A 26,736-nucleotide genomic window follows, 5' to 3' on the forward strand; every position below is an offset into this window, starting at 1 on the left:
AAGATTCAGGATACCAAAAACCAAGATGAGTGGACATTTTATTTGCCATGATGTGACATAAATTCACCATTATTTACACGTTTGCTTATCTACCAAGTCCCTGGGATTTCAATTAATGATGTACTCAGAAGCCAATATGATCAGAATTAACACTTATCTTACAGGCCCTGATTCATGGACATTCTTAGGCCAGTGGTTGGGCATTGTTACCCGCAATTATAGCAAATATTGGGTAAAGTTTATATCATTCCTAATAGCTCCATATATCCTGCTATATCGTTGCAGCCAGGTGGAATCCTTGATGACAAAAAAACGATTCGAATTAATTTGTAAAAATTGGGAAAATAGCAGATCTAAAGTCAAACTCATCGCATCACCACTACTTTTGTGCGACACTCTTGTATGAAGTAGGGCATTTACAACAAAAATGTTGAAATATGGAGAAACAAGGTTTCTACCTTACAGCAACGATATCCACATTATGTTACCCCTTGCTAAAGGCAATGAAGCCCATCTACAAACAGACTTCATGTATCATCAATCCTTTTAGAGAATCTGAAAATAATCCTGTTAAGATTCATGAACCAGTTTAAAACAAGACATCAATTTACTAGACCCAACATAGAAAAATGTGACAATTCTACTCTGAGAGCACACATTTTTTTGTCATTGTTTACACCATCAGAGTTAAATGAACTGTCTAGTTTTAGCTGTGAAACAAGGAGAATCACCTTGTGTTGGAGAGAGAAACTGGTTGACAAGTAATACAGCTACACAGTAAAAATCATTTATCCAATCGTAACTGTACAATTTGTAAAAAGTGTAAAATTTGGTTCCATTTGTGCGATCTCAAGAGTTAACACATAGGATTTTACTGTGCAGAAGACTGGAAGTTATTGGACACATGTGAGCTTGGTTAATATAATATGCATTTGGAAATCCAGATGTTAGACCGACAAACACTAGCGCCAGTGGTTCCCAACCTTTTCTGGATCAAGGCCCACACTCTTGAAAGCGTTCATGGCCCACCCATCTGACCACTTAACACAACAGCCGCCTTCTTCATTGGTCAGATGGTATGGGTCCTGTGCATTTTCAGAGCATGTTTATTTTAATGATCAATCAATCGATCAATCGTGTTCCGGCTCGGATCAATGGAACCAATGTGGTATAATTTAAGTTCATTATGAAGAAAAATAAATAAATAAATACTGATATTTGCCAATTATTTGGGGGCCCACTTGCAACGTCCTCCTGGCCCACCAGTGGGCCCACAGGTTGGGAATCACTGCTTTAGTTTGAACACTGCAGACAAGACAGTCAGGATAAAAGTCACAACTCCACATCAGCTCTGTTCCACTACAGCTGGTCAGATGTGGTGTAAAAAGGTTGGTGGCCAGAATCAGTAGTTCTCAAACTTCATGTATTTGGACGCAGACGCAGACCCGACCCCCCCCCCCCCCCCCGTTACACACTGGCATTCCGAAGCCGACCATTCCGACTCGCTCAATACTAACCCTGTCCCTAACTACTCTAACCCTAACCGCACGCAGAAGCCACGTAGTCGGAATGAAAATCTGAAAATGTTTTGTGCCAGTGGACACCCAGAAGAGATTTGTGTAAAAACAAAGAAAAGAAAAAAATAAGAAATTAACACTTTCAAAAATGTTCAAAAATGCAAAGAGAAATAAAAGAGAAAATCTATATATTTTTTGAATAGCCAACATGCCAGCAGAGTCTCCATTTAAGCTGCAATCCTCAAGTTTTATATCAACTGCAACTAACACGCAGGATTTGAACCGGGGTCTCCTGCGTGGAAGATCCAAACCCCTACCGCTCATCTAAGAGGAAATCACTGCTTGGCCAGGGCGCGATATTGGGCTTATACCCGTCACGGGTAGTACCCGAAATGTTTCAATGGAAGAGTAAGGAGACCACCTTAACATACATATTGGTTAAAATAACATTTGACTCATTAAATAATTTCCAGATTGCAAGTTTAACCGACACTGTATATTGTCCTACTACAAAGAAATGCCCCACAAAGTTAAAGAACAAACTTGCTATACCTATCCAGTGTTTTGTCATTCGAGTGCATCTTCGCACAGCTGAAGTTTCATGTGTTTGTGAGAACACACACACACACACACACACACACACACACTCAACTGACAACAGTGGCTTATTTTGGGGTGCTGTCATCAGCACCATGTGCTTGCATTGGAATCAGCTAAATTATGTCTTGTGTTTCATAGATAGTGTTGTTAGTGATGACAACAGATCAACAGTGCATTTATGATGGACATCAATCGATGCCTGTGTACCAAAAAGTGACAACCTTTCTGCCAAGGGAAGTTAATATCACTAACCAATTAAACCCTCTATTCTAAGTCAAAACGGACTTGAGTTATAACTGTACTGTACTGCTCCCCCCCCCCCCCCCCCATCTACACCAAATGTCTTTGCAAAAATAAAACAGATCTACAAGCTCACAATGTGTCGCATTGCAACGTGTTGTAGATCTGCTATTTTTGGTGAAATGTTCCCCCCAGAATAGGGATGCAAGGGTACAACCATCATTAGATTTATCACATCTCAACAGGCCCAATTGCGCTTCAACTTATTAAAGTAATTTCCCATAAATATAAAAACGGACTCATCAGGCTGTAGTCTAAAAACTCTGCCATTTTCAGCAATACATGCTACATACATGCCAGCTACGCACACTTCCTTTTACACATCTGCATTGTAGATGAGTGGATCTCAAACCTTTGAGCCCCCCCCCCCCCCCCCCCCAATCATATTTGAACTGGGGACGCACCACACTGACAAGCACTTGGAATTGTAGGACTTGAAGCATTATTTTTGTTTGACTCAGTTGAGATAGATATTGTGAAAATATGCAATCTATAAGCTCACAACGCCTTGTGTGTACTGTGTAGATCGCCTATTTTAAACAATAGTTTCATTTGAACAATCTTTTAACGTGAAACATTTGGAATAACATAACACAAATCTTCTCTTATGGGGGTCATGGGGCATCAAATATTTTCAGATGGGGGGTCCGCAGCCATATATATATATATATATATATATATATATATCAATTTGGCCGTCTTTGACATGAAATAATGAGATAACCACTGTTCTAGATTACAGGTTCAATGTGGGGTACCGCTAGGAACCAACACTTATGGGTCTGTATACAAAATGGAACCAGAAACGAGTCCATCAGCTTCCATTTGTACACTCTCAGACAGGGTTAAATGAACACTGAGGATTTGACAGTGTCTAGCAGTCTTTATTTCCTAGAGTTGCGCCTTTAAGGCAGAACTCATGAAGCTTGCACCTTTGTAAACCCTTCTGCTGGTGTCTCCACACCTTTTTTAAAAGCTCTGTGGATAGTATTTTCTTGTCATTATTTGTCTACATTAAAATCATGTCAAAGACAGTCAACCAAAACTACATGATTGCTATTCATGATTCCATAACACATATGAAGCATTAAGTTTGACATCAGCAACGGATGGAAAGTGTGCAGAACATTCAGGAAAACCTACTTTCTGAAAGCTATTTTTCCATCAACTAGCTTCACCATGTCAAAGCTATGACACAGGTTAAGAACCACTGGTTTAACGGAAGGAACAGTATTCTCAGTTCAGCTCTCTACTGAACAACCAGTAGGAGTCACTATTGCAGCGATAGCCTCCCAGCTTCCCTGCTACCAACACACAACCAACAGTGTTCGCTGGAGCACCGTGGACGATTCAAACCCCTAGTCTCTCCGTGGTGATGGGCAAGACGTTTACCCCCCACACCTCCACTTCGGCCCACCCCCGAAAGTTTGGAAGCGGACCACCGACCAATGACCAACTGAAACTAAACTCTTCAGTGTATGGAGTGAAATACAGGAAACGGATTAACACACAGCAGTTTCTGGAACAAGTGAGAAATGGATTGAGTTAAATACTTGAACACACAAAATTAATCTGACACATGACAAAGAAACAACTCATGCTGAAACTTAACCTGGCTCTGAAACAGCCCTGCCATAAATAGGCAGCGTCCTGGTTCCGCGCACAACTTGACAGACAGACAGAGAGAAGATGCTTCCTGTGTTTTTGGTTTGGATTTGTAAAAAAGAAAAGAAAAATGTAGCCATCAGCCTTAAAATCCTACATTTATACTCTGCATCAGGAAGGTGTTGCTTGCCGAAAAGCTTTGATCTACAAGATAACAACTTGCATATCAGTTCCTTTCAGCAAGCGACCCCGTTGCACAATGGAGAATAAATGAAGCTTGTAAAGCCTGTCCTTTTCCAACTACATGCACCTTGCAGCCATTTATGCGCGCGCACACGCACACACACACACACACACACACACACGCGCACACACACACACACACACACACACACACACACACACACACAAATGCACAGTGCCCATGTATTCGTGTTACACACACGCGCCTTTTCCCGAGAGGCTCCCTGATTTGAACACTGCCGTGTTTTGTTGGGTGCTTGTAGTGTGTCTCACTCCTGTCCGAAGCCTTCTGTCTCTTCAATGGCGAACATCAGCTTTTCTTTCAGCTGTTCGTAGCTCTTGTACGGAGGCAAGTCCAGCCTGTTGAAGCTGCGAGACAAAACAATACATTCTGTGGTCACAGCCTTCCTTAACCACCTGAACCACAACGACTGCTATTCTGGGGGGGAGGGGACATTCGCAAAAAACAGCAGATCTACAAGCTCACAGCGTGTCTCAACACGGACGCGTCGTGAGCTTGTAGATCATCTATTGTTGGTGAAGAGATTTTGTGTAGAGGGAATCAGCGCAACAAGTATGGTTGCAACTCAGGTCCGTTTCACTAAGAATAGAGGTTTAAGGGTATAAGTGGTTACATTATATACTGCAATATAAGGGGGGACTTCACCATACTGTAAGTAATAAACAAGTTAGGATTTCTATCATATGGGAATTTTCAAATCTATACGTTTTATTCACTAACTTTAAACTGATTGGAAGCCAGTGTAGTTTTGTTGAACAGAGTCTACTCACCACGTGTGACTCCTGGGAAGCCAGTTCTCCTTTCCAACTTTCTCAATACAGAATTTCTGTGGACCGTTGCTCCCTATAAAGCCAAGTACATACAACAGCTGTCAATATCGCTTCAGCCTTCACACCCAGGTTATCGTAGTTTTGCGTTTTTTCATAATTTTATTATATTCTTTTTCCATTCGTTTTTCTCCACTGCATGACCCCGTCAGTCATACATATATTATACAGTTGAGCTTAAGTGGTTAAATGGCTTTTCTTACCCATCAGGTCAGCGAAGCCACCTACAGGCAATCGACACGTTCCAGTGACAAACTGCAGCAGTCTCATCCTCTTCTCATTGTCCATCTCCTTAATCAGCTAAGGCACACACAGACAGACAGTCTGGCTTAAAAATGTTCCCAGCATATTTTTGCCTGTGTAGCTTTTTAACAGTTTGACTCCATAAAACGCGTTATCCGCTATTTAATCAAATATTCTACGCTGCAGAGATTGTTTTATTACCTTTAGAGCATACGCTGAAGTATTTGCAGCTTTCAACGACGAAAATCCGGTCGGCATGTTTTGATCATCAGTACCAGCGGCCATTACAATGCACTACAGGATCCGCCTCCATGAGGCATTGTAGTCCAAACAAACCCCCCGTCCACTTACATTGAGCTCAATTTCCCAGAAGCCCTAGCAGCCCAGATGATGACTAGATCTCCGGTTTCGTTGTCATAACACGACGGCCTCGTCATCAGGTCCCGGATAAATCTGCTGTTTCTTTTTAATTATTTTAAAACGGCGAATTAAACGCATGAAACAAATGTCGGGTATAGCGTTTTACGCGCAGTGGAACACTGGATTAAACAATTAGCGGCCGTCAAACTGTTAAGCACTGGTTCCCAAACAGTTGGGACCCATGTGTCGCAGACACATTTTTAGGGCCCCTTTATTTTTGGTTTCAATTACATTTTCATAAAACATTCCCAAACATTTTTCATAAATTAAAAACAAATTCAACTATTTTTTTCCAGGCATTTCATGAAGAAACAAAAGAAAAATCTAAGAAATTCCATAAATTAGAAAGTAAATGTTTAAGTAGTAGTGTAAAATAGCAGATCTACAAGGGAGCTTGTAGATCAGATATTTTCACTAGTTTGGGTCCCGGGGAGGCATCAAATGTGTCTTTTTAGTCACAGGCTAAAAGTTTGGGGATCAACAAGTACTGACCTGCCAGAACCAGACGATCTGCTTGCTGCTGCGTGCATAGTGTCTGTAGATGGTGCTCCTCTGCCAGTCTGCCAGGTCGATCTCCTGCATACCACACAGCATCACCTGCAGCGGGAGCACACACACTCGCTCAGACATGGCCCACAGTTGATTCGTGCTCGTCTCGAATCAGTCAAGTTCAGATTTACTCATGATCATTTATCGACAATAAATTGCAGACAGCTGACAACAGACATTGTTTTTTAATAATTCACCGTCCCATTTTGTGGGAGCTTCGGGGTCCATGATGATAATGTATCAATAATACTTATATAATGCATTTATCAATAGATGTGACAATAAAGTTGAGTTGATTATTATACTGTCACCGCATGATAAATATAACCACTTTAAATGTAATATCACCATCGGGCAGAAACTTTGTAACTCCACATTTCCACTTCCACAGCAACGATATACTGTATGTAAATGTTTAAACTGTAAACTTTGCATAAATTGCAGAGCGGCAATAATTCCATCCAGAATGTACAAACTGACATGAACATGTGACAATAAAGTGGGGTTGAATATTATACTGTATTAGGAAGAACAAATGAACATGAATAGGACACACACACACAGGCATGTCCTTGTCCAACACAAACCTCCAGCTCTTTGGCATCAAAATACTGCAGATACTGTTGGGGGAGGACCTCGTTGAAGCCTTCCAAGAAAGCCTGCGTCTGCTCCTCCACGCCTCTAGAGAGACGCCACTCTGCCACCAGCCTATAGACACACATACATTAGATCAGTGTCCTCTCTAGAGAGACGCCACTCTGCCACCAGCCTATAGACACACATACATTAGATCAGTGTCCTCTAGAGACGCCACTCTGCCACCAGCCTATAGACACACATACATTAGATCAGTGTCCTCTAGAGACGCCACTCTGCCACCAGCCTATAGACACACATACATTAGATCAGTGTCCTCTAGAGACGCCACTCTGCCACCAGCCTATAGACACACATACATTAGATCAGTGTCCTCTAGAGACGCCACTCTGCCACCAGCCTATAGACACACATACATTAGATAAGTGTCCTCTCTAGAGAGACGCCACTCTGCCACCAGCCTATAGACACACATACATTAGATCAGTGTCCTCTAGAGACGCCACTCTGCCACCAGCCTATAGACACACATACATTAGATCAGTGTCCTCTAGAGACGCCACTCTGCCACCAGCCTATAGACACACATACATTAGATCAGTGTTTCCACACTCACTCCAGAGGGCTACTTTACATATACACAGTCAGGCAGAAACCTCTTATCTCTGTATTTTAACTTGTTTCGTAAAAATGAATGCCCTACGTCATTCTATGTCACACACAAATAGCAAAAATAGCTGATCTACAAGCTCAAAACGGGCCACACTGCTGCGCGTTTTGAGCTTGTAGATCTGTTTTTTGTTTTTGCTATATTTGAATTGGAATCCTGAATTATTTTTGAATTCCTGAAAAGTATTTCTTTTATTCAATTTCAAATGCATTTAGTTATACTTAACTTTATGAACTTAAATACAAATACATTGGAAATGAAAAAGACTGGAGTAATTAAAGCGGGTTGGGTTTTCATGTTTGGAATTGTAAACAGCTGAATCAATCAATAATATATCAGCATTCAGATATTAACCTGCAGGGCCGCATGTGGCCCCCATGTGGCCCATGTATGCATTATATGGCCTTTTTGTTACCCTCAGTATTGGACATGTGTCCCAAATTTTAACCACTTTCAACTTGGTGTCACTGTTTTGGGTACATCAATAATGGCAGATTTTTTGTTTTGTTTACATTGGCTACGTTTACATGGGCAGTTAAATCCCCTTTTCATTCCGAATAGAAGTTCAATCCTATTACACGTTGTCACGTAAACGCCTACAAAAACTTAAATCCGAATGAAAAGGCTCGATGCGATCTAAAAACCATTCCGATGTCACTGGCCGGATTATTCCAATGTTCAATGCGATTGAAAGACAATTGGACTCATGTATACACTGCTTCGGATGTAAGTTCATTCTGGTCTTTCTGAGCATGCTCCAAGGCGTTCATATTCAAGGCGCACCGAGGAGTTTGCACATAGAGCGCGTTATTTCGTGCATTTTGCAGATCCGAAATCCACAAAAAGACATGGAGCAGCAGCCAGCAGCAGATGATGATACCCCTGATCTCTGTGTGTGTGTGTGTGTGTGTGTGTGTGTGTGTGTGTTCAACGGTCTCTATCTCTCTCTCTCAAAAATAACGAGCGACCCGATACAATAATAATCAGTGTTGCGTGCCCTGGCCGTGCTGTAGATAATAAAGTACAAATAAAAACGAGATGATCACCTTCCCAGCGGAGAAGCGGAGCTGCAGCGGGTGGGGAAAAAAAGACGGTAAACATATAATTATGCCCGCCCCTATCCAACCAGCAGCCTCAAAGCTACTGCGGAATGAAATGATGGGATTTCAAAGTATCGTCTTTCGTCTGTAATGTTTGTATTGTTGAGACAGTCACAATGAATGAACTGCCTATATTTTGTCCAACAGATGGCGTAGTTTCACGTGAATTAACATGTATCATGTCTTATATCACTTCTCCATATAAACACTCATTCGGAATGACCATTTCCCATGGAAACTCGCAGCAAAAAACATTACTTCCGAAGTATTTTATTCGGAAGTATTTATTCGGAATGATCACCCTTCATATAAACGCGGCCACTGACACATTTCCAGCCAAGGCCCCCCAAATAGCCATAGCCTCTGACTATTGTGGAATGGTTTAAAAGATGAACAAACTGAAAATGTCAAAAACAGCTGAAACGCTCAAACGTTTGACAATAATGACATGCCCAAAAATAGGGACACCAGGTTGAAAGTGGTTAAATTGGTACAATCATCATGAATTGCAGTTTAAATTGCCAATTGCTCCCCCTGACACCCCAGCTGGCCCTCACTCTGGAACCCTGTGTGCTGTGTGCCAAACTTTACGGGTAGAGACCCAAAAGAGAGATTAGATGTCACAACGCGTCGCTTGTCCCACAAATGGGTCCCGATCCACTGTAAACCGTGTACTCCTGACATTGTGACCCACCTGACATACTCCTCCTTGTTCTCCTCGGTGACCTGCAGATCTCCTCCTCCCTCCTTCAGCTCGTGGGTGGTGATCTCCCCCAGGATCTCCTTGTCGACAGAGAAGAACATCTCCAGGCCACATTCCTCTATGTTGTTATCCCTGCCAAGAGAACAGAGTTATTACTACAGCCTCTCGCCTCACCTTCACTTAACCCTTTTGGTGTTAGCATTATGCTATGCTTTAGCTATTGAAATATAGCAGATCTACAAGCTCATAGCTACAAGCTCATCATGCTACAAGCTTGTAGGTCTGCTATTTTTGAAAATTCGAAGAACGACTGACATAGAAACATAGCTTTTTCAGAAAACTGTCATTTTCAAATAGACATTTTTTGAATCGTCCTCAGGTCAAAATGGGTTAACTCATCATGCCATAACATTCTCTTGTGATTCCTTTATCATAATTAGATAATACAAACAAATTGTGATTAAAGACGAGCTTTCTGTATTTTGTTTCTCTCTTAACTTTTCTATATCAAATTACAGAATGGTTCAGGTTATGGTAACAGTGTCTCACTAATCTATAAAGCTACATATTTGATATTTTTGCCTGTAATGATATGCCCAAAATTGGGACATAAATACTTAATAATATTATTAAGTATATGTATTTGTTCCCAAATGAGATTTGAGAAAAATCGAAGAACGACTGACATAGAAACATAGCTTTTTCAGAAAACTGTAAGGATGTAGAAGACATTTTTAGAATCTGATCTCAGGTCAGAATGGGTTAATAGTCGCCTATAATAATAAACACCTGATCCATATGAGTGAGTTGTAGAACTCCGGGTCTATTGACTCCAGGTCTTTGAGGGCCAGAGGCTTGTTGAGGATGCGCTTGTAGAACGGCAGAGAGAACCCCGTGTCAATGAACTTTCCATGGAACAGCGCCTGTGAACACAAACATACAGAGCAGAATAAATACACCAGTGAAAGGCAGTATAACTAACACAGCAGGTAGAATAATCAGGGCTTCAGTTTGCATATTGAACATCAGCCAGATAGTTTCTTAAAATGTAATTGTAATGTACAATTTACCAAAACAAACTACATCTTTTACTGATCTAATCAGTATGAGATTTCTATTTATTGCCAAGTATGACTGGAACCTCGTTGTGGTCGCAGGGTCTGACATTATTTCTAATGTTATTTTGTATCTACTAGCCTAAATTTCATATACCTGTTATCTATGTGTAAAACACTACAGAGGAGATCTTGACAAAACAAGAAGGTGGCCGCACACGCCAATAGCCAGACTTGACAAAAATTAAGACAAAAATGAATCCGAATTCATTTTTGTCTTACCTGCTGTCCTAATAAAATATTGGCACTCTGGCTATTGGCGTGTCCGGCCACCTTCTTGTTTTTTCAAGATCTCCTCTACAGTTTTCTCCCGTGTGCCGGCACCGCCACAAGGACTTCGGTGTATAGCTTCTTTGTAGAAAGTAAAACACTACAGAGAACACATGTTTCTTCATAAAACAGTATTTCTTTCCTACAGTACTATACAACACATTATATTTGATTACAATTTACAATTTACAATTTAGGCATTTAGCAGACGCTCTTAATCCAGAGCGACTTACATTTAAGCAAGAACAAAAGCATGGGAATACATCACATAAAAGCATTTATCATGAAACATGCGTAAGCTAAGAAGGTAACAGTGGAATATCTATATGATGAAACTATACATACACTATACATAATAAACTATACATATTCACTACTATGCTATACATATGTACTATGGCGTGCTATGACTATATACAATACAATTATAGTGCTGTCTACATAACATGCTATAAGTCTGTGTCAAATGCTATCTAAGCCAACAGAAATGCTATCTAAGGGGTTAGGGTAAGTGCTATGGGCCATGATGGAGTCTGAAAAGGTGGGTTTTCAGGCTACGGCGGAAGATTGGGAGTGATGCTGCAGTTCTGACTGCAATGGGAAGTGCATTCCACAGTTTTGGAGCCAGAAGGGAGAAGAGTTTGGGACGTGTGGAGCGTTGTCCCGGCGTTTTTAGTGAGGGTACTTCCAGTTTCCCTGCGTTGGCTGATCTGAGTGCGCGGGAGGGTTTGTAGGGTTCAATCATACTTGTAAGATATGGGGGAGCCATACCTTTGGTTGCTTTGAATGCCAGCATCAGAGTTTTGTATTCTGTGCGGGCAGCGACCGGGAGCCAGTGGAGGGAGCGGAGCAGGGGGGAGACATGTGAGAATTTTGGCTGGTTGAAGACCAAGCGAGCTGCTGCATTTTGGATCAGCTGGAGAGGCTTAAGTGCCAAGTGATTGTAGATGAGAACTAGTTCCTACTCTGGAGAAGTAAAGGCAACCGCAATATGCAATATTATATAACTGAACATGAACTATCAATCAATAGTTCAGATCAGGCATGTTCATCAGCATCACTCCAGTTAGTTACAGCAAGTCTGCATGTGAGTATTAACAAGAGTATAGCTTTAGACTATATAAATAATAACTTAATGGTTAGTAGTTACTAGCCATGCTGCCAGAAAGCAAACACAAGCCAAAATGACTGACCATGGCAATAAAGCGTCCAATGAACTTGAAGTACTTCAGGTGGTCTGGGTTGATGTAGGAGGCGGGGTTAATCTGGAGACAGTAGTTGTCCTTCCCGGCATACTCAAAGAGACAATACATGGGGTTCAACACCTCATGGGACAGCAGAAAGAACCATTCCCTAAAGAAGACAGACAGAGGAGCCATTCATAAAGGACAGCACAACAGTAGTACAGTACAGGTAAGGTCTGAAAAACACACAAGTGAATCAGGAAACGGGCCCTTACCGCAAACGTTGGAAGCCAATCAGAGTGTAATATGGAAAACATGACACACACACACCTTGATCACATAACTCCGGAGAGAATGTTTACCGGGTTGTGAGAGTTTTGGACAGGTTTTAGACAAAATCTGCAGGCATGGCCGATTAGAAAATGTGGGGGTAGAAGTTCTTCCTTGGTCTACTAGGAGTATGCAAAGTGTCATGCCAATCGGTGCAGCAGTCTCTAAGATTAGCTGCTCACATACAGACAGACAGACCTAAGCCTCGCTCCCGGCCGTTCTGGCCTTGCAGCGATAATGAAAAGTCTACAATTATTATAAGGAGTATGATGAATACAACAAAAATATGGACTTGCCTGGCCACCCCTCCATAGTCGAGGCCTTCTTCTCCAGGGAAGATGATCCACAGTCTCCTGCGGAGATCCTGGGAGTTGAAGCTCATGATCTAAAACAGACAAATTCATGTATTCAGTGGTGAATGAATAAATAAATATAAATACAATGCCATACAACATCAATTTGGACCATTTTCCTTTTATAATAGGAGGACCACAGTCATAGGCTATGGCTATTTATTTGAGCGTCCTTGATATGGAAAGGACCGGGAAGCCCTGAGGTAGGATGGTTTTAAAACATTTACCTGTGCGAAGGAATCCTCAAACAAAGTTTTTCTGGTGACCGTGATCTTGATGTGTTGAGGCATTGACAGTTGCTGTGGAATGGGAAATCACAAGTGATTAACCACTAATTATAGGCTAAAGTGTCCAAGATCGTCTGAAAATACTGAGAATAGCATATCTACAAGCTTGTAATGTGACTCATTTTGAGCTTTGAGGTATACATGCCCTATATAATTTATACTTACATCGAAAGGGTGTAACTTGTCAAAAATAACTAATCTACATAAGCTAACAATGTGGTGCAATCTTAGACATGCAACACTTGATCAATGGTAGAGTAGGGAGTCCACTTCTGCTCCAACCATTAAAATAAGTCCCGGATAAGTGATATTGTTTGGTAAAACTAAGATTTTTTTGAAAAGGTTAAAGACCTAGGGCTCCATTTTCGTCACCGCTAAACCCCTTATCCCTAAACCTCTTTGCCTTTTTTACTATTTTGAACTAGCCAATCTACATTGACACGTTGTGAGCTTGTAGACTGGCCATTTTAACTATTCAAAAATGTTTTACAAAATAGTAAAAAAAAAAAGGCAAAGAAGTTTAGGGATAAGGGGTAAGTAATTTGAATCATTGCCCATCTCTCTAGCTCTTTAATAAACACATTTTATTTTCTAGGTGGGTCACCAATTTAACCAAATCAGGAGGTAGAACACATTTAACACCTTTTTTTGTTCCTCACCAATTTCACTTGTTTATTATCCCGTGATTGGATGAAATTGGTATCCTGAAAATGTATTTTCTGTTTACTAAAGGGCTAGATAGATGGGGAGAACCCTGTTACTGAACAAACACCTGATAGCAAACTATGCAAATATAAAGCTATTTAACACAAATACTTACACCACCTCTAAGGCAAAGCACTTAGACTAAAATGTATAATGCTCATAATATTAGTTACCTGGCACCAGAATCTGAAGTACTGCACTTTGGCTTTGAAGTCGCGTACATAGGTGATCTGTGGCCCATTTTCACTGGAATGGCGAGGACAGAGAGATAGAGGGGGGAAATAAGGGGAGAGAAATATTTGGGAGAGAGATGAAATAATGGGAAGAGACATGGCGTATAAACATTATTTATATACATTTATATTTAGTATTCCGTAACCAATAACACAGCAAACATTTTCAATCTTTAATAAACTTCTTAAACCATGCCGCAGAAAAATGCCCAAATTCCTGCCAAAATAAATCTTTTCATTGTGTAAAGTGCACATTCATTAGCTTGACAAAAAAAAGAAAGAAAAAGGTAGTAGTAGTTGTCCACAATTATAATTAAACCAGCACTTTTAGCTGATGTAATTATTTTCAAATTTTAGCTGTTGGTTCCTGTACCTACTGCTCTCGTCCTGCTTGGTAGTAGTGCAAGGAGGAGTGGATTGACACAGCATGGTACTGTCGCTGTTGGACAGAAACCTTTTATCTCCATATAAAATGTGCCTTTTAAAAATATTGAACCCATGAAAAGTATTCACAGGAACTTGTGGCTAAAAAAGAACTACATTGGACCCATTGGAACACTAGTTTGTATTTCCATTTCTTGAAAAGTAATGTTTTTGCGCATAAAAGGTTTCTATCCCAGCCCCTACAGTGACGACATCATTGAGTATACCGACAGCTGCTTGGGAACATGGTCGCAAGTAGTTATTCTCAAAGGTGACCTTTCTAACTTCTTAGGGAATATACGGCACACTTTAGCTAATGTGATCTCAGTGGAGCTCTGAGAAGTGTTGTTGCTCAGTATTAAGCCTGTTGACAATGCATGACACATACAGTGATGATTTGCCGGTGCGCGGGTCGATGTAAGTGGTGGTTCTCCTGTTGTGGTCGACGAAGTAGGGAATGCCATCTACTGTGAACCTCATCTCCCAACCCTCTGGCAATGGCTTATCATTCAGCAGCCTGATTGGAGGATAAGAACACAAGTATTAACTAGTTAAACAGGGATGAAAACTCGATTTTGTTTTCCAAAATCACACCCGTGTGAACCGAGTGGTGCAACTCCCCTCTCCCCCCCTCCTCTCCTCCTCTCTCTCTCTGTCTCTCTCATTAGCAGGCAACAGTGCAGCACTAATACTATCTCTCTCTCTCTGCTTCTGGCACAACAGCGCCCCTACTGGTACTCATAGTATATAGTCATATACTGGTGCTCATGGCCACATAGGTGAACACATAGGTGAACACGGACATTGCTGTTCCTTGGAGTGCTTGCACCACTCAAAAACTACAGCTGTCAACAAAAAAAGAGATTGTTTTGACATTTATTTTTTGCCTATAATGGCATGTCCAACATAAGGGACAGCAGGTTGAAAGTGGCCACATGTTATTTTACACATACAGTAGGACACTCACAATAACCATACCTGCATACATAGAAAGATAAAAATGTGTACACTAACCCCTGTGTGCGCGGGTCTTCCCATTGTGTTGTCCGTGTGGGGTGATGTACATAGTACACTCTGCCGTTGGCGTCAGTTCTCTTCTCTGAAAAACGCACTCACATTAGTCAGCAACTATGTCTACAATGCTTGTATACCATTCAAAAAACGTGAAAGATTGTGAAGAATCTGAAGAACTCGAAGGTTTAGGAATGAGTACCCATTCAGTGTAGAAAATTGAAGGGCTTTAAAGGTATATTCAGTGATTTCACTCAAAAAACCTTAGGTTTCGTTTTTGGCTGTGCCAAAAACGAAACCTAAGGTTTTTTGACCCCCAGGGGTTTAACTGGGGACAGGGAGGAACTCCTTATATGGCCAGCACACTCTATAGTAGGGAGGATTATCAAAAAAAAAAAAAAAAAAAAAGTGATATTTGAATTAGGTGAAATCACTGAATATACCTTTAAATACTATTCCGATACAAGATTTTTATAAGACCTTTAACATCTTATGCTCAAGTAGTTTGGTTTTCTTTTGAGCAGGTCGGTGTCTTGTATGGCCTGTGCGTGTGTGTGTGTGTGTGTGTGTGTGTGTGTGTGCGCGTGCGTCTCATGAATTTATCCTGACAAATGTTTATTCCAAAATTACAAAAATGTTATGCTGCTAAATACTTTACATAGCAACAAGAACCCATCCAGAAGGGTCAAAACACCATGGGTTAACATTGATTGGTTTCTAATCACCAAGCCTTTGCATTGAAAGGAAATGGTGATCTACTGATTCCATCTGATCGATTAACCCATTAAAGCCGTACCGGGAAAGTATCTATGTGATTTTAGATTTTTTTTCTGTTGGCTATCCAAAAAAATAGCAGCTGCGAGCTTGTACTGTACATCTGCTATTTTTGAGAACTGTGTGAGAGAACTACAGATTTCGGCGGCATTTGTAGAACCGACCTCAGGTTTTGAATGTGAACAACTGAATGAACTCTTACCCCATCCATGTGGCAGGCTTCCCAGAGGGTCAAACTCTGGCTTCTGGCCACCAGCAGCAACTTGGTCCTGGAACGACAGACACACACATACAGTCACTTCTGCCACCACTATTACACAAGTACAGAACATGGTTTTAGCGGCACTGCTGCACCACAGACATATTGACACCGTATATAGTTTCACAGTACATTCTGACACATGCTGCACATTTAACCAGTCAACTGGCCTTCTGTGTACTGAACTGTACATCATCATCTGTTGTTTTAAAATGTGCTCTATAAAGAAAGTTGGATGGGATCACTATAAGGCATAACAGTGGTGGCCATTTTAAAATAATGTATATAAATATTTTCGAAAATCTCTATGGGAAAAAATAATGGGTTTTCCATCTGTGGAACCACAAAATGTGCGCCACTGCTATGCCCTATAGTTGGTGAAAAACTAGAGCCCGACCGAAACAACGGACATTATAACATCAGTATTACCAATGCCAATTATGCCAATAGTTGTTATCTAGTTTGTTCACTTAAACTTAAGTTAAATGTTCTCAAATAGAAACCTTATTGAAATCAAAGTTTTCCAAATTGATTATTTTGCACTTTTGATTGGATTGGCAACCCAAATGGGATGCGTTTAAAAACATGCTCACCCCAAATATGAACCTCTGGTTGAACTGTTGCATGGCGCCCTGCAGCTGGCTGCGCTGATGCTGCCACTGCTCATAGTTACGCACTGATTCCACTGTGGGGCGCTGCCACGTGGTGGTGCGCGTGATGTGGTCTACAAAGTACACGCGCCCCATCGGGTCCACGCGACGCTCCCAGCTAAAGACAGGGGAAGAAAGAACACAGAGAAATGAAGACAATCAATTTATTATTACTAGCAGCGTGTTTGACATGCCAAGTTCCTTCAGCAGTGAGATTCAGTGACTAGTGTGTGCGCTAGTGGGTAAGCTACTGCCATACACTACCCTGAAGATTGATAACGGAAAAGATTCGTAGACTGCAAAAATGAGGAAAACTGCAAGATTTTGTATTTATTTTTTACCCAGCAGGCAGCGGGTCGGGGCGCTCCCACGTCGTTCTCTTCTCCACGTGATCGACAAAATACATCCTGCCATTCTGGTCTACTCTCTGTTCCCACCTAGACGGAAAAACACAACGGTCACTGTAAGATGCAAAAGTGTGTTCAACTAGTCATCAGGAATTCAGAGATAAAACAAATGCACAACAAAGGCCAGTTTTTTGGGGTCCAATGTTGATCCAGATTTTGGCGTTCTGAGTAGTGAAATTGAAATACTATTTCACTATTATCAGCTCAGTACATTTGTCCTATTATTATTTATTACCCAAAATAATGACATCATATTTGCTGTATTCATTGTGGAGTTTTCTCCAACGCAGGCCTACTAATATATCGCCATTAATAAAAGAAATTGGTGCCCGTCTCTGGCAGCAAACCAACTGTACATTTTAGACGAGAAATAGGCCATGCAGTTGCTCAACATCTCAACCTGGATTAATTTCTACAACTGCTAGTTAAAAATGTTGTTATCAATATTCAGTACTTCCATAGTTATCATGGAGTACAAAGATAAGTCCAACGTGCTTCAGCCAGTTAAGGGCTCGGTGCTCAACAGGGACAACTTGAATTAGAAAAAGAGAGACTACCCAAATACAATGCCGGCGCATTAGACTGGTATTGTATTTGTAGTCTCTCTACTGTAGTACCCAGGTATCTTTCTTTCTTGTCTTGGAGTACTATTCTGTTAAACTCAACGGGTATTGAGTGTCACTCAACAGAGACAAAATTTGCTTCTAATTTGAATTTGAATGAAGATGCGCCAAACTACTAAACAGACAATCCTAGAGTGTATGACTTTTATTGGCCTTCTGCTATAAACGGTGGTCACTAAATTTGCATTTCTATTTAGGCCACCGCTTGCTGCCTAGCTATTCTACTATGCAGGATCTGGTTCCAAATGTCACTTCCACGAGGCCAGTGGCCATACAGAATGGCATCTTTGAGCTACAAAAGCAGACCATGCAAGTAAGCGTCTTTACATCCAAGTTTCGGTATAGTCAAGTGTCACCAACCCAGGAGGCATGGGTCCAGTGTTCACCGCGGGCACCCTAGGAGTGACGGCTGGGGTGGCGTTACTAGCTGGCGGTCTGCCTGCGGCGGTGCCAGATGCTGAGGAGGAAGTGCTCTCCGAAGCTGTGGAGGGGCTGGGCTCCGGGGGCGGGGCCGCTGTGGATGCAGGGGCTGGTGTCCGCACCGGCGTATCAGAGCCTGAGTGTCCGTCACTGCCTTCAGCTTGAGCAGAACCATTGGAGGATGCTGGGGGAAAGGTGTCAGAACTCAACATTAAGTCAACCTAATTAATTTAATCAATTATAATTGACAAATTGATTTTTTAAATTTATATATTTTTTATAGTAGCATAAATGTACCATGAAGTCCAATAGGTCTATGACAATTAACCATTTTCAACCTGGTAGCCCTATTTTGGGCATGTCATTATAGGCAAAAACCTTTCAAAAATAGCTGGATCAACACGTTGGGAACGTAGATCGTCTATTTTGGCAACTTTGCAACAAAATATGGTTAACCACTAAGTATTAACTTAGCTTGCCGATCTACAAGCTCTGCTATTTTTGCCAAATCTTAGCAGAATGTAATATGAGTTCAAGTGGTTATGTGGTTAATCAGACTAATCAATTGACTCGATTATAATTCTTTTTCTTTTTTAGATATTTTTGTTGAAAATTTGAAATACCGGTACTGTATAAAAATGTGTGAGGCGATTCACTGTGTGTGAATGGCGTCATAGTTCTTCCTTCTGACCTGGTGAAGACGTGGGCCTGCGTGGGGTTGGAGGTGGAGGTCTTGAGGGCCTGGGAGGTCTCAGCGGCCGGGAGCCACCCAAAGACACGGACGGAGAGCCTGTGCCGTTCACAGCCCTCCGACTGCCCGGGGACGGATGGAGATCTACTCCGTCTAGCGCTGGGGAGCTGTCTCGACTCCGCCTAGAGACAGATGCAGATGCATTAACATTCTTACTTGTAAGAGTTATTTCTACATGAGTACATCTTCCACCTCTTCTTTTCAGTGCTGCAAGAACCAACATGCAAAGTTGGATTACTACAAGTATAGACCAGTCTTATACGTTGTTATACCCTTCAATCCAGTAAAGCATCTGTCATATTAGTCGTTACTATATACAGTATCGTCACTGTCGGTCAGAAACGTGTATGTTTTTTTTGTTTTGTTTTTGTAAATTAAAGTCCTACTTCATCATACTATTAAATTGTATGTGTTTTTTGTATGGATAGTTTTATCATCATTTTTAAGAGCCTGCTTAGCCTGATTAGCTTCTGGCTAACTCTGGCCCATTTACATGGATGTGACATGTTGATTAACTCTTTCCAGGCCATGTTTGTTTTCATTATATTCCCCTTCTCCTCCAGGCAATGTGGACATTTGACCAATCTGTCAAAGCCCATATATAATATTATGTGAATATGTCCCAATGTCATGAAATAACTCATATGAAAGTGATAAGTCTCATCTTTCCCCCAAAAAAAGAATTATGTTTGTAGCATGTTCCGTTCTTTAGTTATAGGCAGTTGAATAGGTCATGGTTTCATCAAAATCAGCCCTCTGAAATAATTTGTCTGAGAAAACAGCACTTTTGTGAAAGACACTCTCTCAAGCAGAATACTCACTTGAAACTTTTTTATTTTTCTATAGTGACTTATCTGATATATGTACAGTATTTGTCTTCAAGCAGTTAAAGTTAAAAAAAAGTATAAAAAAGTGTTTTTGTTGAATAAATCTTATTTTCACCCCATGAATGAGACTCAAACAGTAACTCCATTTACTCCATCCGGCGGCCCGGTCGCAACGAGATCACCCCCGTCCGAAACTAAATAAAACTAAATAAAATTGCACTTACTAGCCTACTCATTATCCTTTGAACACATTTTCGTTTCGGTCTCATGGGAAGCCAATCACCTTCGTCCCCCGCCGGATGTCCCGCCCCCGCCTGATGTCCCGCTCCCAGCTGATCCGGTGACCGCGGCGCGGACACTGTTGCATCCTCCGATGCAGACAGTGTATCATCGGACAGTCACAGTAATGCAGATATTGTTGCGCTCGCCCCTGTAGACACGCTGCCCGTTTCTGCCTCGTCCTCGGCTGGGTCCAGCGCGCACTTCAGCGGGGACTTCCACGTCTCCACGGCGGCGACCAACAGGCTGCCCGCTGGCTCGCTCGTAGCCTGGCATGAGCGTCTCGCTGGCTCGTTTGGGGGTCCGGCCAGGTTTTTTTTGGGGGGGCATTTTAGCCCTGATCGATCGCTGGTGTCTTTGATCTGCTTTTGTCTTGCTATGTGCTGTGGGTCAGTGTGTCCCGACGACTCTGGGTCAGACTGGAGTGGAGTATTGTTGCCTTTTTGTGGCTCATGGGAACATTTTTTGGCTCAGCCTGTGTTGTCATGGTGTGATTGAATACTTTAGGGCCTGTCTTTTATCGCAGCGCTACCAAACTTTGTCACAGGGTGGGGGAGAGTGTCTTATAGCGGCTGCAAATATAAAAACTAGTCTCGTCCAACCTCGTCCTAGGCGGCATAAAATCAAAAAATAATCTCGTCCGATCTCGCCCTGTGCCCGGAAAGGGTTAATGAGCATTGTCCTTGTCAAATAAATAAATACAAGAGTATTGCACAAAAGTACTGAAAATAGGAATCTACAAGTGCACTGTGAGCTTCAGCAACATGATTAAAAATAAATAAATTGATTTACTTCATTTGATTGACATATATTTTGCGAAATCCTGTATTGTTCCCTGCTCAAAATCCCCTTCTATGCTCAATATAAAAAAAAATATTAAAAAGAAATAAGAAATTTAATCAAAATAGACGTTTTTCAGAAAACCTGGGTTAGGATTTATTTGGTGTTTTTAAGAATCAAGAATCGGGCCTTAGGTCTTGATGGGTTCGGGTGACAAGACTATGGAAGATGCTCCACTCCAAACCGCAATGGAAGGCTCTAAAGTGGCTGTTAAAAACAGCACATCACCAGGACTGAGCTGCCGGCGATGCAGGACCTTTACACGCAGAGAGTATTGTCATGCTGGCTTTCTCAATCACCATCAACAAAGGTCACGGGCAACAGAGAGTTGACATCTACGACGTGTCTCAGCCGGTGTTCACAAGACCAGTTCTACTCATCCTTCTCCAGGGGAAAGAGAACCACCAATGTTAAACATTTTGAAGAGGGAATAACTGACTGTATAAAGATTGTTTATACAGTACAGGAGCTGCTCTTAATTGTTTATGAGTGATTCATTCAAACAAACACAGGTTTGTTGTGATGATAAAACAGCATGCTGCATTCATGACAAATTCCCCAAACATTTCGGGTTATCTCAATAAAAATTACCGATTCTGAAGTGAAAACATGTTGCCTCATGATACATGATACATTTTTCAGTTTTAATTCAGATATTTTCAACATAATTGTATAAAAATAAATTTTAATTTGGTATCTGTAAAAAAGAAAAACAAGCTTTGAAAAAATAGGAACAAGTGCAAAACAACAGAAAACTGCTGGCAGAATTTGGACAAACCTCTATACGAATGGAATCGTTCCGTACCTTATATCATGATCCCCGTTATGTTCCGATTCCCCGTTTGATGTACCTGAGACACAAAATGACAGAATTAATGAATTAAGCTACATGTTTTTCCCCCAATGGCATTCGCTGCCGTTGTCTATCAGGCTTATGCAAAGGCTAAAATATGTAATTCAGATAGCATGTTATGTAGACGGGTCATTATTGATCTGCCATTCTACAGGATTCTATAATGTTTATAGTTTCAATGTATGGATATGGACATGGAAGAGCTTCTAAATGGACTTACTCTGATGATTGGCCACAGCTGAGGCGAACATGTCCGGGTCAACCGTCATGCCATCCAGGCACACCGACAGGTCTCCTATGATTTCTGGCTGGAACCCGTGGCTTGCAGCTACAACTGCAGTTACAGCTCCACTCAGCTGTAAGGTCTGCACCACCTCTGAGACTGTGTCGACAAGGAGCAAGACAATGACAAATAATAAGGTCAACAACATATCATCAACTCCTGAAAGCATTTTAGCACTGAGTGCAGCGTGCGGGCTGTGTGCTACGTCTTGTTAACAAACAGCAGGTCCGCAAGGTCAAGGTCTAGTTTATGAGATCCCACAAAGCTGAAATGTCTGCTGTGCTCTGTGCTGTGTGCAGTCTGTACACGTGCGTAAAGAAAACCTCAAACACCAACCAAAATACTTTGGAGTGACACTGACAGTACAGTATATCGTATCTGTCGGGTGGAAACCTCGTATGTCCAAAACTGTCGGGTGGAAACCTCGTATGTCCAAAACTGTTATTTTTCAGAATGTATCGAACTTGCACATGTACTAGTTTTGATGCTCTTGTGTGACGCAGTAGTAGTATCATTAAGTAGGGCGTTAATTTACGAAGAAAATAAAACAGTTGAGAGGAGATGAGGCTTCTGCTCGACAGCACCGATAGCTGTCATCAGAGGAGAAGGCCGTTCACTAAATAGAAACAGATTTTGGAGAGCCTGAATGATTCTGAACCCATTCCAAGCATTAGTTTTGCACGAAAAAAAACTCCTTGGCCTAAAAACGGTGGATATGGCCAAATTTAGGCCAAGGAGTGTTTTTCGTGCAAATCCAATGCTTGGAATAGATTCAGAATCATGAAAAAAAGTATGTCATGACATCACAGGTTAATCGTTAATCCTTAACCGTTGAGCTTTTGGGCCTGTGGCTCCCCGGCTAAAAGCAACGTATGGCCCCACATTGAAATTTGTAGTGTATGTCTATTGTCTATAGCCAAGATACGTCACATCAGGCATGGAGAAAGCCAGTGCAGGCTTTCCTGCAAGCAATGGTGTGCATAGTCCGATAAGCAACTGACACACACACACACAGTGGGCCTTTGTCCTAGGGACTCAGCTGTTCAGTATTTTCCCTTTATTGAACTGCAAACTGGTCAGAGTAGGACAGAAGAAATTGAATTAATCAGCATGAGATAACCAAGCGCTGATGAACAGACTGGTTCAACATGCCGCATTAAAATCATGCGCGCGCTGTGTGTGTAAGTGTTCTATACTCACTTTTCATGTCATTGGACTTGAGAGTGTCGCTGACGTCGAGCGTGGCCACACCCAGTAACACATCTGACTTCAAGGTCTGGTGACTCCACACACGAAACACCAGCTTGCTGAATGGAGTGACGATCCTGTTTTGTGTGTGAGAGAGATGGACAAAAAATATTAATTTAGATGTCAAACTTTAGAATGAAGAGTGACTTTGGCAGACTTTAATCCAACTCTAATGAGTAAATTGTAACCATGTTTTATAAGTTTAAACAGTATTCTGGTTGCCAATTAACCACTTCCAACCTGGTGTCCCTACTTTGGGCATGTCATTATAGGTTCACATTAACAAACTCACAATGCATCGTAACTCAACACATGGTGAGTTTGTAGAGCTGCACAAAGCACAATTTTGCTGGAGACAATTAACCACTTGGACCCTAGAGCTAGGGTTTCTGCTGGGCATTTTTCTGGCTGGCCAACATGACCGACAAGATTCCAATTCTCCAGCAAAATGTTAAATTGATCGGTCAATATTAACAGTTCTAAAACGGTTAGTCCCAATACTTGATTCCGATTGGCAGGTTACCGTCACGTGACCGTTGTAAATTTTACCGATAACCCACACCTTCAATCACTTCACATCATTCCCAGCTGATTCCGCAGCTCTGTAGCTGTACTGGGGAAGGGGAGCACTTGATTGCCTTACAAGTCCATCCCGTGTGGGCGTCTAAGCACCGCCCGGCTCATATATGAATGTGTGGCTCCACTCCAGGCAGCCCCGTAAAGACATCAAGCGCTATTCTCCCGTCACATAGCCTACTTGCCGAGCAAAACCAAGGACTGTCTAAAGAGGACGGGAAGCGAAGACCGTACGGGCGCCGCCATGGTGCTCCATGGAAGGAAAGAAACATGCGCAGTGGGCTTTATGCAGCCAACACTTCCTCCTTCAGCTTCCTTGGTCTGCAACTGCGCATGTTTCTTTCCTTCCATGGTGCACCATGTGAGCAACATGGCGTCGCCTGTACGGTCTTCGCTTCTTGTCCTCTTTAGACAGTCCTTGAGCAAAACAAGGAAGTGATGTGGCTCGCTCTGGTGGCGCAAAGCGTAGCTACTTTTTTTTATTTAATAGTTTTATTAGGTTAATATTGCTATATTTTGTAACCGTTTTAGAAAAGCAATAAGCCACTCGAGGCCCCAGCTTACCATGGATTTTACCATGGGTGCACCACGCCTCTCACCTATGGTAAAATACAACCTGAGACTTGTGGCTTATCTCTTTATTCTACTGCGTAACCCGTGTTCCCCGCAATTTAATCAATGTGTCGGTGCTGCGTAATACGCTAAACCCGCTATTTGTTTAATGTGTTTAATTCGCGTTTTTTTTAATAATTAAAACGAAAGAGCGGATTTGTCACGGACCTGGTGACGAGGCCGTCGCGTTATGATGACGAAACCGGAAATCAAGCCATGCTCTGGGCTGCTAGGGCTTCTGGGTTCAATGCAAGTGAACGAGGGGTTTGTTCGGACTACAACAGGCTGTCCATGCTGTTTTGATTTCGCTTTTTTGCAAATACATGTGTGTGTGATCACTACACTTTGTTACTGTAATGCAGCGCTTCCTTCCAACACTTCATTGTGATACTAATTACTTTGATACTACCGATTCGAAACCAACACGGTTTGAGCATGTTTTGGGGTTTGCATTTCGTTCAACCTTTGCAGCCCAGTGAGCCTACATAATCAGCTTTAGGAAGTAACTTGCCTGCAATGTTTTATCGGTCCATGCATCACTTTGTTCAATTCATTGATGAGTTATGTCATTTTGTGACATGTTGTAAAACTTTGAGATATATGAGGATATCTGAAGTTGACACCTTGGTTGGCTTTTGTACTTCATTGTAGCTAGCTACTTCTGCGATGTGTCTCGGTTTTACTGTTTATTGTGCAGAGGATGCCAGCGGGCTATTAGGCAGCAGAGTCGGAAGAATTATTTAGTGTAGAGGGGGGAAAAAGCGAGTGGGCCAAAGATAGAGGCTGAGCTCTAGAAGAGGACCCTGGTCAACAGGTCTTAAATGGTTAAGAAATAATCATCAGCGCAAGCTTTAAAGTTTTAGTCGAGCAAACGTAACTACTCGTCTCGGGCTTGAACATCTGCTCTTAGTATTTACATGAAGTGAAGCCTTTTTACATGCGACAGCAGCGACACTTCAGCAGATAACCAGCCAAGTCAGGATGAATGTGGCTTGTCAATTTGTGGTGAATGAACCAGTATTCTGTGATCAACGCAAGTGTTGTTCCTGATCTGTAGTCTGTACAAACAATCCATGCACAATAAAGTTCAAAAGATATTCAGAGACAAGTGAGCATTCATAACATAACCCTGTGACTGTCGTCTAGCTAATCAACCCCCAGTGTCTCCAGGACAACACACATGGGTCCGTTTACGATCCCATGGTAAACTCTTGTTATATAATAACTCCACACCGCCAGCGGGTCAGTGAAATACGAGATGGACTCTATAATAAGAAGGCACTCTGTGCAGTGCACACACGGAGCCTGTGGACTGGACAGGCTAAAATAAAGTGGACATACACTGTACACACAGAAGTAGAACATCAAGTGGTGCTCAGATACATGAGTCCAACGAGTGGAGTACACTGTACAATCTAGAGCAGTGAACCCAGACCCCTGAGGTAGGTTGTTCAGAACGACAACCTACCTCAAACCCTAACCGCAAGCACGGGAGCAGTGCATGTTATATTATACAAATTATATTATTAAGAATTAACTTACTGAGTCCTGTGTGAACTGTGCATAGCTGAATAGGATGGGATAGGGTTGCTGTACGGCTGTGCGCCACAATAAGTTATATCAGTTATAATAATGGTACTTGGAGAGACAAATATTTTTTGAGGTGGTACAACGTCTCACTTGTAGAGATCGGCAATATTTGCCAAATATTCCCCTTCTATGACATTGGCCAGAATAAGGACACCAGGGTTCATGGTCAAGTCTGGCGTAAGTGACTTGTTGTATTTCTGCATGGATGAACAGTTAACAGGTCACTGTGGACTTACACAGTGAAAGGTTGCTTCCACTTGGGACTGTGTGTGTTGTTGCATTTCTCCGTCTTCTTGGACTGCCCGTCGACTGTCACCTCCACATAGGGGCTGGGACCAAACCAGTTCTTCTTGTTTTCTTTCAGTTTCGCTGATAGCACTAAAAAACAACAATGACAGAAGTGAGGTGAAGGAAGGACTGAGCAAGTGACAGAGAGA

General features: G+C 41.9%; 1 protein-coding gene across 1 annotated transcript in view; it reads right to left on the minus strand.

Moving 5' to 3' along the window:
- Positions 1–2,474: 2,474 nt before the first annotated feature.
- itchb (itchy E3 ubiquitin protein ligase b) overlaps positions 2,475–26,736 on the minus strand; it is a 32,172-nt gene continuing 7,910 nt past the window's right edge. Inside the window, exons 3-24 of the mRNA XM_083770361.1 lie at positions 26,536–26,677; positions 23,474–23,598; positions 22,211–22,372; positions 21,943–21,988; positions 19,132–19,313; positions 18,381–18,624; positions 17,332–17,427; positions 16,934–17,108; positions 16,284–16,350; positions 15,311–15,395; positions 14,685–14,813; positions 13,814–13,886; positions 12,876–12,947; positions 12,592–12,680; positions 11,975–12,134; positions 10,186–10,319; positions 9,388–9,528; positions 6,914–7,034; positions 6,270–6,374; positions 5,318–5,414; positions 5,058–5,130; positions 2,475–4,634 (exon numbers count right to left, since the gene is read on the minus strand). Coding sequence (XP_083626487.1) covers positions 4,535–4,634; positions 5,058–5,130; positions 5,318–5,414; positions 6,270–6,374; positions 6,914–7,034; positions 9,388–9,528; positions 10,186–10,319; positions 11,975–12,134; positions 12,592–12,680; positions 12,876–12,947; positions 13,814–13,886; positions 14,685–14,813; positions 15,311–15,395; positions 16,284–16,350; positions 16,934–17,108; positions 17,332–17,427; positions 18,381–18,624; positions 19,132–19,313; positions 21,943–21,988; positions 22,211–22,372; positions 23,474–23,598; positions 26,536–26,677 — 2,618 coding nt within the window. The 3' untranslated portion in view covers positions 2,475–4,534. The remainder of the gene's footprint in view (positions 4,635–5,057; positions 5,131–5,317; positions 5,415–6,269; positions 6,375–6,913; positions 7,035–9,387; positions 9,529–10,185; positions 10,320–11,974; positions 12,135–12,591; positions 12,681–12,875; positions 12,948–13,813; positions 13,887–14,684; positions 14,814–15,310; positions 15,396–16,283; positions 16,351–16,933; positions 17,109–17,331; positions 17,428–18,380; positions 18,625–19,131; positions 19,314–21,942; positions 21,989–22,210; positions 22,373–23,473; positions 23,599–26,535; positions 26,678–26,736) is intronic.

The sequence above is a fragment of the Protomyctophum parallelum genome, assembly GCF_964188405.1.
Source record: "Protomyctophum parallelum genome assembly, chromosome: 7".
NCBI lineage: Eukaryota > Metazoa > Chordata > Actinopteri > Myctophiformes > Myctophidae > Protomyctophum > Protomyctophum parallelum.